This window comes from Onychomys torridus, chromosome 19 (assembly GCF_903995425.1).
Source record: "Onychomys torridus chromosome 19, mOncTor1.1, whole genome shotgun sequence".
In the NCBI taxonomy this organism is placed as follows: domain Eukaryota; kingdom Metazoa; phylum Chordata; class Mammalia; order Rodentia; family Cricetidae; genus Onychomys; species Onychomys torridus.
In genome coordinates, this window is record NC_050461.1 from 10,350,184 (window position 1) to 10,364,338 (window position 14,155).

At 43.7% G+C, this 14,155-nt stretch overlaps 1 protein-coding gene across 1 annotated transcript in view; it reads right to left on the reverse strand.

Annotated features, from left to right (window-relative positions):
- Positions 1–564: 564 nt before the first annotated feature.
- Mettl24 (methyltransferase like 24) overlaps positions 565–14,155 on the reverse strand; it is a 69,360-nt gene continuing 55,769 nt past the window's right edge. Inside the window, exon 5 of the mRNA XM_036169373.1 lies at positions 565–800. Within this exon, the coding sequence (XP_036025266.1) occupies positions 723–800 (78 nt within the window). The 3' untranslated portion in view covers positions 565–722. The remainder of the gene's footprint in view (positions 801–14,155) is intronic.

Consider the following 14,155-nt stretch of genomic DNA (forward strand, 5'->3'; position numbering starts at 1 on the left):
CTAAATCGTAGCAAATAAAACTTCCTTTCCTGGTATTTTCACTGGGTGAAAAAGAAACCAGATTTTATGTTCAAATACAACTTTTCCCACCCCTTCTCAAACACCTGGAGCCTAGCTCATGGGCCCTGCTCTGCCCTGGCTGAGCTCCAGAGGCAAAAGAGGGCAGTACAGGTGTGACCTGGAAGAATTTGCTCAGGACCCAGGGCAGGCTCAGCAGTGAACTTGCTCATCAAGTCAGCCTGGCTACCAGTGTTTCATCCCCAAAACTCACTTGAATGTGGAAAGAGAAAACCATCCCCAAACAGCTGTCCTCTGACCTCCTACACACACACACACACACACACACACACACACACACACACACACACACACTCATACATGCATGCACACACACACTCACATGCACGCATGCACACACACACATACACACATGTACACACACAGACATGAATACATGCATGCACACTCACACACACAGGAGCACACTAACAACAAAGAAATAAGTAAATAAATAAAATGTAAAACCTTAGCACTTGCTCAGGGGTACACGCCCTCAGAGGATTTGCAAACGCTCTGCTTTCTACTGTCAAAGGCTGTATGCTTTTATTAAAGACACATAAAGCAAGTGCAGAGTCACATGACTCTCCACGTTGAAGCTGCACAGCGGACCCATCGTCTCTCTCAGAAGCGGACAGCATACAAAGGGAACTTCTGGAGCACCTCTAATCCCTCCAGGTGCATTTGGTTCCCACTCTGCAAACCATGTCAAAACGGCAAGACGGAGACAAATCCACCCACTCCTGGAACACAGAAACACAGGAGAACAAGGAGGACACACCTGGAGGCTCACTCCCACCACACATGAAATCTTTCTTTTGTAAGAAGACTGGACCCCTCCACATTCCCAGAGCCTTGGTCCTTACTCTCCATGAAGAGTAATCTCAGTGTGTCTCAGACTCCCCCGGGTTCCATGTTCTCCCTAGTGTGAGTTCATTTGCTACACCACATTCTCCAGTGGTGTCTATCTCCTAAGACATAGGATGACAGGATCTGTCTTACAATAGGGAAACTGAGGCACAGCTGACTCAGCGACTCAGTGAGGAAGCAGAGGGGATGCTGCAGGAGCTGACTGGCAGGTTCCTGATCTTCCTGCTTCCAGGGCCTTCTTCACAGCAGGCAGTGGGAAGCTACAGGTAAAAGCCTGAGACTCTCAAGTGCTCTCTGTACACAGAGGCTGCTCCAAGGGTCACAAACATGCTCTGTGCTGGGACAAAATACTGGACATGATCGAGTTAAAAGGAAAAAAAAAAAAGGATTGATTTTGGCTCAGAGGTCTGTGACAGGGTTTACAGAGTGGGACCCAAATGAACCTGGAGGGATTACAGGCGCTCCAGAAGTTTCCCTCATTTCTCTTTGTATGCCATTCGCTTCTGAGGGAGATTCAGCTTATAGTGGAATTTACTTACTCTGTGGTGGCTGGGGAAAGAGAGCATTGCAATAACCCCTTCAAGGTATTCCCAGGGACCCAACTTCCTTCCCCTCTCTAGGGTTGGTCCTGGCTTGCCATTTCAGTCCAGTGCCTTGGGGGAGGGGGAGTTGGGATTATTTGATTACTATGTACTTTGCTACTGTTTGGGCTGATTTCCTGCTATGTCCGATTATGACAGTAGAATCTGTAGACCTCTTGGCCCCATACAGGTGGCAGCAAATCCCCAGATCCACACAAGCTTGTCTGTCAGCTTCTGCTCCCAGAACACAGTCAGGGGAACACAGTCAAGCCAGCCACAGCTTAATCCAATGCCCTTAGTCCTGTCCCTGGAGGCTCTTCTAGTCTTTTGTAAGTCTGTGTCATGAGTTAAACACAGGATGGTCTGAAAACAGTAAAAGGCAAGGCATTGTGCCCACAGGGAAGAACTCGTGATTATAGATGAGTGAGCAAAACTAAAGAAAAAGAAAAGGAAAGGAAAGAAAAAAGAAAAAACTCCTTTATGTGAAATCCAAAGTTCTGGACTCCTGTTCCAAGATGCCTTTTCCACGGGGTCCACTGCAGACCGATGGAAATGGAAAGACAGTTCTGTTTTCCAATTGCAATTCAGAGCCTGGAATGACTCATTACTGCTAAATCACCACCGGCTGATTTCACAGAAACACAGACCCTTCATGATTAAATAGTAATTCCACAAGCTGAAGCTGCCTTCAAACGTACTGAATGATAAATGACATGCAGCTCCCTTTGAAAAAGGAATGTAAGAGAATTTAGATCGAAGATTGCATTTGAGCCTAAAATAGCCTTTACAGCACCATGCCTGGCTTTCGGTAAGCTCTCTCGCCAAAAGCTCATCTGAGACATTAGTAATCTCCATAGAGACCCGCATGCTTGCGCCCAGTGCTTATCAATGCTGTACTTGCTAGGACTGCACTAGGTTGTGTCAAAAGATAAGGTATTGAAGTCCTAGTGCCCTACACATCCGGCTTAGCAATGGTGCTGGGGAGAACACAGGTTGGCAAGCTTCCTAGGCTTTCCACAGTGCTTTGTCAGGTATGTGGAGTGGGGGATCCTAAGATAAGGGTTCTACTGGTCCGCAGCATGGCTCACTTGGGAAGATATGTCTCAGACCAAGGTTTTAGCTCAAGGGTAAATCAATAGTCACCTAGAACTCAGGTGTGCCTGGGTCTTGAGCTGATGTGGAAGGCCAACTGGGGAGAATTTATCCCAGGATGGCAGCTTAAATAGAAACCTGGTGTCAAAAGCTACAGGTAGAAAAAATGACCTATGGCACAGCATCTGTCCTTCGTCCCACCTTGACAAGAACTTTCACTGAGTCTGGAAGAAGACATGAACAGGGCTATGTGGCTCAGTGCTCAGGCTCTGGAGAACATCATTCAGGTTGAAGTCCCAGGATTGTCCATTACTATTAAGGATCCTCAGGTCCTGTGTTTTGCTAAGTGTGCTACAGACCTTGCTACAGAAAGTAGACTTTCCCAACTAGGAGCCCCAGCATCATCTCAGAACATGCTAGAAATATAGACCTCAGGCCCTCCTCTGATCTCCTCCACCATCATCATTTTAATTAGATTCCAGGCAGTTAGCACATACATTACGTTGAGAAAGCATGATATGGAATATGATTTGTAGGCAATGTAAACTGCTGTTCAGCTTTCTACTATCTCATGTTGGGTGCCAAAATGTTGTTGATTTTCTTTTTCCTTTGACTCTCTTGGGGACCCACCACCCAGCTCCCAAATAAATCACACACAGAGGCCTAGTCTTAGTTATAAATGCCCAGCCTCAGCTTGGCTTGTTTTTTGCCAGCTTTACTTAACTTTAAATTATCTCATCTACCTTTTGCTGCTGGGCTTTTACTTTTATCTTTATTCTCTTGATCCTTTTGTTTTCTCCTCCTAGATTTCTCCTTCTATTTATTCACTCTGCATGCCAGCCCCACTTATCATTCCTCCTGCCTTGCTCTTGGCCATTCAGTTCTTTATCAGACCATCAGGTATTTTAGACAGGCACAGTACCACAGATTCACAGAGTTAAACAAATGCAACATAAAGGAATGCAACACATCTTTTCATCAGTAAACAAATGTTTCACAGCATAAACAAAAGTAACACATCTTAAAATAATATTCTACAACAGTAAACATCTCAAAATCATTCATTCCTGGTATTTTAAATATGTGTTAGGAAAAATAACCAGTGAAGCTGATCCATGGGCATAATCTAGATGACTCCAAGAAGGTTGAATTTATTTAAAGCACACTTGAATGAAAATATAAAAGTGAAATATACTCCTGCCCCATGCCATTCACAAAGCAAAAAGGAGTGAGATACTTGAAGAAGAGAAAAGGAAAGAACAAATGAGAGTTTGAAACCAAGAAGAGCATCTCTTTGACTCCTTCCGGTCTCATCTCACTGACGTCATAAGCAGGACTGAGGGAAGGGTCTGTTGCCTTCCAGGCTCATCTCACTGACATCATAAGCAGGACTGAGGGCAGGGTCCGCTGCCTTCTGGTCTCATCTCACTGACGTCATAAGCAGGACTGAGGGCAGAGTCTACTGCCTTCCGTTTTCAAGCAGTGGTGTTGGGGCTGCATCTTCTATGCAGAGTAGGAGCCAAGGCAGGGCCTCCAAGACAAAAGCCAGAGCCTCTGACACTGATTAAAGCCAGGGCTAGGGTGGAGCTCCCCAACTACAGAAAAGAGTCTGAAATAAATTTCCAAATACCGCTGGCTGAAGATCTGCCTTAAAGCTAACCATTGCCCTAAGGAGAACTGAGGAGAAGAAAGACACCCTAGTAAACCGCAAATGAGGTGGACTTCAGATGGTTCAGGGATGGAATATTCCCAGCATCCCTGAGGGGAGCAGAAGCCCCTCAATGTTTACAAAAGACCAGGTCCTGGAAGCCGCTCCAAAAGCACTAGGCAGAGAAGGGTGAGCCAATAAGGAAAGAAAAAGGGAAAGCCGAACCAAAAACCTTCCACTGAAAATGAGTCAGCAAATCAAAATTCCAAATTACACACAAGAGTCAAAGGATAAGAGCAAAGCCAACCTCAACAACAAATGGATTGTTATTCGTTCCAAGATTAATTGTATTGAACAGCCTGGCTATAATTGGTGTCTTTAGGATGCTTAGAGGACTTGAAAATAAGATCTGCTTTCACAAGCTGTAGGCAGTGGCAATACATTTTTAAATAAAACATGCACAACTAAAAAAGAACAGATGGACAGGAAAGATCCCAATTAAAATCTTGAAAATAAAAAGTTATTTTTCCTAGTTAAAAAAAAAAACATTAATAAATGGTGTAAACTTTGCACAGGACACAGTTTCAAAAGAAAGAGTTGGAAGCTAAGACTAAGGAATTCACTCAAGGCATGCTAATAAATGACATTTTAAAATATGAAAAAGCAACCAAGGGAGAAAGAGAGTAGACTGGAAGTCTCCAGAATGCTATAATCTCTGTGAGTAGCTCCAGAGGTAGAACTAAAGGAAATGCAGAAGTACGTTAGTTATCATTCTGGGACAAAACTCCCAAGACAAAAGACTGAGAACGAGGAGAGGCTGTTTGAGCTCACAGTTTCAAGAGTTCTCATGTATGGTTGGTTGATTCCATTGCTTTTAGGCCTATAGTAAGACAGAACTTCATGGAAAACCATGGAGCTGAAAAGGCTGCCTTGTGATAGCCAGAGAAAGAAACGGACAAGGGTCCTAATAGACCTTCAAGAGACAGGTCCTATAGTGATATTTTATTTGTATTGGAATGTGATTTTATTTTGTATGTTAATGAAGTTGCCTTGAGGTCAGAGCAAGCCAGAGCAGAAGCTGGGCAGTAGTGGTGCATGCCTTTAATCCCAGCACTTGGGAGGCAGAGCTAGGTAGATCTCTGTGTGTTCAAGGACACAGCCAGCATGGCAGACACACGCCTTTAATCTCAATACCAACCATAGAAGACCTGGAGGTCTGACAGACAGGCAGTGACGAGGAGGTCATGTGGCTGGGTTTACAACCAATGAGAAAACAGAACAGAAAGTCTTTAAATAGACAGGACACACAGAGGTAGGTCTCTTGTGGAGAGGAAGGACAGCAGAAGCAGAGAAGGGTAAGGTTTTCCCCTCTTGCTCTGACCTCGTGGCTTTTAACTCTGCAATTGGTTCTGTGTTTCTTATTTAACAAGACAGTTACATCTACAAGGTCCCAGTGGTTTAACTTCCTTCTACTAGGCAGCACCTCTCAAAGTTCAAGCTGAGGATCAAGCAGTAAGGACACGCCCCAGTAGTGTCCTGCTGAGGACCAAGGCTTCAGTACATGAGTCTTTGGGACAACATCAAGATCTAAACCACAGCAAGAAGCAATTGAATGTATTTTAACGTCTTAAATATTCACAAGGTACAAAATCCAAAGGTTGCAGCATAGAGCCTCTTCCTCAGTGATCTATTCTACCTGGAGGCAAAATACCTCCCCAGGTTTTCATTTCTTTCATGGGAAGGCTAGAAAAACAAAACCTACTGTGTGAACAGTGGAATGGTGAAAACCTACAAATTTTTCTGTACTTTTCCTTTCTTAGGGTATAATTAATATAAAATAAAGTCATACATTTCAAGTGTACAACCCGAAGACTTGTGACATTCATGAATAACCAAGTAAGCCATCAACACACTCCAACACAGAGCATTCACACACCCCAGAGTCCCCTATCATCCCCTCTGCCCATCTCTGGTCCTTTATCAATGGCTCTAGGACATGGCTGGTCAGCTTTCTACCAATAGCTAATAAGGGTTTTCTTTTCTTAAATCCGAATGAATAGGCATAGTGTACCCTTTTATCCAGTATGGAGTCTGCAAAATGGATTCATGTTCTACAAACTACTAAGCTTATTCCTTTGTTTATTTCTGAGCTGTAGTCAGCCTATATGGATGGTATGGCATATGCCATATTTTAATGTATTCAAATTGTAACCTATTTATTCAGAAGTTGTATTAGTTGCTTTTCTTGTTGCTGTTATGAAATATCTACCAAGAGGGAACTTCATAGAGAAAGTGTTTCTGGCTTATAGTAGTAGCAAGTTCAGTCCATCGTGGTAGGGAGGGCATGATGGTGGAACCGTAGGCTGCTTGCTCATATCTGGGACAGGTCAGAAAGAGAGCGGCATGCTTGCGTTCATTTGGCTTCCTACTTTATCTGCTTGTATTCCATCTGGGTCTCCATCACATGGGATGGTGCCACCCACATCAGGGTAGGCCTTTCCTCCTGAAAAGATGTCAAAGGTATGTCTACTACATGACTTTAAATCAACTCAGATTTATAATAAAGATTAAACACCACCCCTGTTAATACACATCTGAACTGCCTCAGTTAGGGGTTATTATGAATACAGCTGACATGGGCTTTCAAGCACAAGTCATCGTGTGGACATATGTGCTCACTTCTCTTGCATCAACACCTAGCAGGGGGCTTCTAGGTCTATTAGTAAATATATGCTCAACCGTGTCATCAGCTTTCCATGACTGTTACAAACATCGGAGATAGTCACCTTTATAAAGAAGAAAGGTTTGTTTCATGCAGTGTTGATTGGCCTCTTTGGGGCCTGTAGTTAGCATATCATTGGCAGGTGAGGCTGCTTACTTCACAGCCAGAGCATGAAAGAGGAAGAAGAGTCTGGGGTTCCAGCAGCACCTCCAAACACCCTAGAGACCTCCCACTAGGCATCATCTTCTAATAGTACCACGGGCTGAAGGCCAAGTCGTAATACCTGGACCTTGGGGTAACATTCCAGATGTAAGCTGTAGCACTAACACGAAACTGCCAAAGTCTTCCAAAGCGGTCACATTTCCACCAAGAATGCCTGAGAGTTTCACTTATCTCAAACCCTCATTACTGCTTCTTGCCAATCTCTTCCTTTTGTAACTTTTGGTGGCTGTTTGGTGGTTGGTAGATGTTAAAGTAACATCTATTTTAACTCTGACTCTCATTCCCCTGGGGGCTAATGGTGTTGAGCATCGTCTGTGTTTTTCCCCCTCCATATCGTCTTTGGGAAAGTGTCTGTTCAGATCTTTTGCCCCGCTCTGCACTGAGCTGCTGCCCACTCCCACCCCACCCCGACTTTCAGTGTAAAAATTCTTTGTACATTCTGGATGAAAGTTTTTAAAACTGACATATTGTACGGAATATTTTATCTCAGGTTTAATATTCTTAACCACATCATTGGATGAGTAGAATATTTTATCTTGATGAAGTACTATCTTTTTTAAGTGTCTTATTGGTTTTCTTTTTTTTAAATCTTAAGAAATATTTACCTGAGATGGCTCAGTGTTTAAGAGAACTGGATGCTCTCTAGAGGATGTAGGTTCAATTCCCAGCACCCACATGGCCTATCATAACCACCAACCCTAGGGATCTGACACCTTCTCCACGGTGCACAGACATACACGCAGGCAAAAACACAGACACAAAAATCTTTTAAAGAAATATTTGCCTAGCTAAACATGGTAGTGCATGCCTTTAATCCCAATATTCAAGAGACAAAGGCAAGCAGATTTCCATGAGTTCAAGGCCCGCCTGATCTACAAAGAGACAGCTACACAGAGAAACTCTATCATGAAAAACCATAAATAAATAAATAAATAAATAAATAAATAAATAAATAAATAAAAGACAAGAAAGGCCTTGAACATTTCCTTCAAAATTTTCATAAGTTTTCCTTCCACATTTAGGGCTATCTTATTTTAATTAATGTCTCAACTTTGGCTAGAGAAACCTCCTTTCACAATAGGTGAAGGCTAATACAGACCCATAATTGGTCAGAGTGTCAAGTATAAGCAACTAATGAGTGCTTGGCTGAGGATGAATCATCTCCATTAACCTCCCTGCATCCAAGGCTCAGGGAACATCATGGACGTGCAGACACGGAACAGCTGGCTGATGAGGAGCAGAGCTGTGAAATCCTGACTTCTGCGCATGACATCGCTTTGTACCCTCAACTCACAGCAATTGTGGCTAGCTGCGTAGTATCAAGCCAGTCAAGATTCTAACTCAAGGGAGGGAGGGTCCACCAAGGCTCTACTCCTGGTAGACAATCTATGGAGAGTGGATGGCTGCTGAGGAGGGAAAAGTCACTCTCCTTTGGGGACATGCTTGCCAGTGGTTTGCCCATGCTTCTGTGAGTGGCCCCACACTGTGTGATGGGCAGCATTAGTGGGACTCAGGAGGTTACCAACAATTAAAAATATAGTTGGAAGAAATATCCAGATTTGCTGTAAATATTATCATTTCACTGTTGGTATGTTAGCACTTTACCAAAGTTCGTGTGTGTGTGTGTGTGTGTGTGTGTGTGTGTGTGTGTGTGCACGTGCATTTATTTGCAAGTTCTCTTGACATTCCAATTATATTTATCCATCTATCCTTAAATCAATACAATACTATTTTGATGGAAACAACTTAAATTTTAGAATTGACTAGTGTAATCCCTTTAAATTTGCTCTTTTCCAAAACTGGCGGTTTCTTTGCTTTGTGACATATATATATACACATACATACATATACATATATATCAGTCACATAAAGATTTGCTCTGTCCTTTTTCACTGGGCCATCATAAGGAGTCCATGAAAAGATATACAGCATTTCACTAAACCACTCCCACAGGGTGGAATTGCCCATACACAATGCGGCAGTTGACCTTGCTCATGCATGTGATTTCACACATGTGGGAAAGGAGTACAGAGACTCACAGAGCATCGCAGGCTCCCTCTTGCCAATCTCAGTGCAGAAAGGCTGAACCAATTCATGCTCCTGCTGCTTTTTAGCTGGTGACCTGATCACACACACACATAGGTGTGGTTGTGTTTTGCATTTCTCTTACTATGAACAAGCTTGAGTAGTTTTTCATGAATCTTCTGAACCTTTTCTTTCCTGTGAACTGTTTCTCATCAGCTGTTTTCTGTATTATTTTTTGTTTTTATGCCCACCCACCAATGGATTGAATCTGGAGCCTTAAACATACTTGGTAAGCTCTTCACACTACCTATACTAACCCTTCAAATGTTTCTTTATCTCATTTTTTAAATCTAAAAAATATTACACACCAACAAAGTCCAGGTCCAAGGTCTATTTACATCACTGAACCTCGACACAGTCCTTGCAGCCATTCAGAAGCTGAGTACAGAGCACAAAGGAAAACAGGAGAATTACTGTTAGGTTTCAGAGCCCATATTCTCTCAAACAGCACAAAGCATCAGAAGAAACTGATGTTCTAGAGTGAATAACAAGCTCCTAGTTCAGGGGGGCAGAAACTAAAATTCTCTTTAGTCCAAGAGGACACTGAGCCAGAGGAATCGTGGTGTGTGGAGCAAGGGCAGAGACCTGAGCGGACAGAGAGGAAGCTGAGTCCCTCAGAGCCATCTGACCAGGCAGCCCAGCCTGGAGGTGGACATCTGCTCATGTGAAACAGATTCCAATTACTTCTCGGCGGTTTGTTTATTCTCTCTGCGGTGTAGCATTTACGTTCTACTCAGTCACCAGCAAAGCTGTTCAGTGCCCCAAGGCAGCAAACACTCATAATTCTCTTTCAACCATGTCTGAAGGACCAAGTGCCCTTTAGTTTCACACAAAGCTTTCATGATCAACTCTTGCCTGAAATTAGTTATAGTTAGTAATATCCAGATGAATCTATGATATATTCTCCCTGAAAACAAAGAAAGCAAAACAGGCATTTTCTGTAGTATTTTGTAAAAAAGTTGCAGGCAATATGGATCACGAGTCTTTAAATTCACTGAAAGAGATTAAGTGGTGAACTCATGTCAGGCTTCCGGCTGGAGACTTCCACACGGTGCTCTCAGATCTAATTCTCCAAAGAAGCCACACTTTATTAATGCTGTTGTTTTTTTTACAGACGGCCAAACTGAGTGCCGGAGCGGTCAAGGTGACTTTTCCAGAGCCAAATGCTAAGAAGCTAAACTTGCGATTCAAGTCTTGATTAAGGCCTTCGTGGAGGTAAGCACCCCGGAAGCTGTCTTTTCATGCAACCCTCAGTGGGGTCAAGACTGAAAGTCATAACAAGAAAGAAGCAGATCGGGAGAACCCATCCTACCCTTGGCCACCAGTTAGGGGTTATGTATTGTTGCATAGAGTGCCAAAGAATGAAATTGCATGTTGGAGCTTCGTTGTAAGCTTGATTTGTTTGCTTGTTTTCTTTTCAAATGACTGAAGTTGTCAGGGGTGAGCTGACCAGCTGCGTGACTGACAGCTGTCAGGCAACCTCTGGCTGTGCTACAGCAGTTGCTAAGGAGCCCAGCCAGGGGATGAGTCCAGGACCACTGCTGCTGTCTCTATGGTTCTCAGATCCTGTGGCACTGGGAATGGTATTGGCATTACCCCTCAGGAATGGCAGCAACTACAGCTTCAGCCCCTTTTGTCACAGCGATCCTGGGGGCTGATCAGTCAGCTGGCTATTGCTTGTGTAATGTTTCCAGCTCTGTTTGGACCATCTCATGGCTTCTCAGGGAGGCTCCTGTCCAGGCACAGGTGCTGGGAGGAGGTCTCCTTCCAACAATATAAACCATCAGTCGCTTTCATGGCCACTACCCCAACCGTAGCTTTTGCTCTGAAACCGACTTAATTTATTAAGAGCCACTCCAGGCACCCTGAATCAACTCTTGAAAATGTTGTTTCAGCCGTGACAGCATCAGACGATCTGTCACAGCCACTCCAGAAGTCACCCAAAACTTGCAGTCAAGTTGGGCACTGACTGCATCTGTGACAGGCCCAGTAACATCTTCACAGGCTGTGTGACTATGTGTGTGGTTATAGACAGACGGCTGTGCGCATGGGTGACAGACTGTGTTAGCCACCTGCCTCTCACTGTTCTGATCAGATCTCCCCTACCCCACCCCACCCCGTGCCGTTCTACCATGCTGCAATACTAGGCACTTACAGAGCCTCTTCTGAGCTGTCACATTGCTTACCTTGTGGTCTTTATCATGGCGAGTTTGAGCTGGTAGCATGAAAAGTGGCAACTCTCTGGGCTACCAGCCTTAGGCACCCCCAGGAGTAGCTAGAGGACAGCAGATGAGTTCCAGGGAATGGCCCTGAACAGAGACTGGCACAGACTGAGGCTGTGAAGGGCTGTGGAAGTGTCTCTGTGGAGAACTGAGACTCTGGGGGCCACCGAAAGCAAAGGCTGCAAAGATACAAGGTGATGCAAGGGGGAGACCATGGAAAATGGAGAGCTGGAAGTACTACAAGCCCCGGGCACTGCAGCCCAAGGCCAACCGAGGAGTACGGGAGTACCTCTCATTGCTGCAGAGAAGCAAAGAGCAGAGGCTCCTGATCCCCTGAGCTCAGAGCTGCTGGCGCTAAGGGAGCTGCTGTTCAACAGCCACATTTTCCACCCAAACATGGCGGAAGAAGCCTGAGCTGGCTGGTAACAATAACGATCATAATTTATCATTACCAAGCCTAGTTCAGGTGGGAAACACTGAATATGCAATAAAGAGTTTGAGAGAGGAAAAAAAAAAACCACACAATAAAATTAATAAAAGCAGAATCCTCGGTTCTAATCTTCATCCATTCTTGAAAAATTCATAGACTTAGTTAACAGCAACAACCACTGCAGCATGGACTAGACAGTAAATCATCCCCAGCAAGGCTGGACCCAGGTGCTATTACCCCCTGGCAGACAGGGCTTCTGGTCCATGCGGCTTTGCTGATGCAGCTGCTTCTGCGTGATGCTCTGTAAAGGTTTTTTTTTTTTTTTTTTTGATTTATAGTTTGAAGTTAAAATTAGCAAAGAGTTTTTACAGCCTCACAAGAACCATATGCATCTTTCTGTCCCTGTCTCCAAATACCGCCGACATTTTGATCTTTCACCTTCCTCGCTTGGCTAGAAACTAGGTTTGGATGCAGAGAAGAAAAGAAAAAGAAAGAAACAAACAAAAAAGAGCCAATCATGGAAATGATTACAAAACTATATGAGACATCTTAAAGTCTTCAAAGCCTTGTTCGGCTTCTACCGCCACTTTCAGAATCAACACACAAAGAGGTGGAAATACTGATCCAAATGTTCTGCCTCCCTTGCCGCAGCCAAGTCCCATTAATCAACGTCTGAATACACACACGGAGAAACAAAAACAGACCACGAATGAGGCTTCCTGTCATCTGGCACTGCCTAGCCCTCGAAGTGTGTTTCTTAGGGAAGCAGTCACTCACTGGTGGCTCAGTTTTTGTTGTTTCTGTTCGGAAGTACTCATCCAAAGAATCTCTGTGAAGGAGACTGTCCGCTCTTCCATTCTTGAACCATGAATTTTCCTTTAAATGCCAAGTACATACCCGAGGCAGACCACTTTCATTGTTATTAATGTTTTTAAGAAAAATAAGTCACCTTAGGAACAAAAGCAACCCTTTAAATCATCTCTCGTCTTTAAGAATCCTTGTAAATGCTTCTGCTAACTAGGGGCAGAATGCTCCACACTACCCCCAGCATAAAGGTTGGCCCACTGTAGCTCTCAGGGAGCTGAATGCGTGCAATTCAGCTCTATGCCTCATTATCCTAAAACATACTCTCTACATGAAATGTGCTTGATAAATTCTGTACACACATCACTTCTTCAAAGCCTCATTTTATCCTCAAATCTTTTGCTAAAACCTACTGGAAAAAAAAAATGCTCCAGGGCATTGACTTTAACCTCTTTTGCCTGTCCATTGTCTCAGGAGAGTGAGGGTGGACAGCACCAGGAAGTAACGCACACAGAGAAGAAGCAAGACTCTTTAATGAAGACAAAGAGTTTTCACTCTACAAATAATCCAGACTTGACCTATTAGGGAATTTATTTGTAATTTTCATCGAGAAAGAAAAGCCGGTTTGCAAAAGTAGGAGTGGTAAATAGAATAAACCGGAATAAAATTCTGAAAAATGACCCCACTTCTCACATTTATAAAAAATTTAGTAGCACATGAAAAAGAAAGTCCTATTCAGAGATTTCTCCCAAAATATTGTAGTTAGGAAGCATTAAGGTCCCTAACGGTTGGGTGCTGGCTACTCTTAGTGGCAGAAACAAAGTACAAATGGCTAGTCCTATGTTAGAAGAGCAATACATTCTTTAAGGCTGTTCTTGAAAAGTGTTCTACACTTGGCTGCATGTTGTGCTTTGGCCTTGAAAGGGGGAAGTCTTTTGCCTCTCCCCTTGGTAGTGTATAAAAAGCCAATTAGAATAAATCTCAAGGAGGCTGGGTATTGACCCAGGGCCCTCCCAAAGCTATCCTCAGTCTCTTTCTTATTATCTCCTTCTATCTTTTTATCTAACACTTCCTCATCCCTCTCTCCTCCTCACAAGAACCCTTCATCAGGTTGGAGCTGGACTCTTACAGACTCTCACACAGGCTCCTGCCTTGAGTTCCTACTCTGACTTCCCTGAATGATGAAGCTATAAGAGGAAATAAACCCCCTTCCCAACTTGTTTTTCGTCACTGTGTTTCATCACAGCAATTGAAACCCTAAGACAAGGATTTTTTTACAAAGAGGAGGGGGTAGAGGAAGAGGAGAGGAAAGGGAATAATGCACAGAGAAAGTCCTTTTATTAAAGATCAAGAAGCCAGTTCAAGCTTAAAGTCCCCCACACCTTGTCTCACAGATGGAACCCTATTCTGACATGTTTTGAA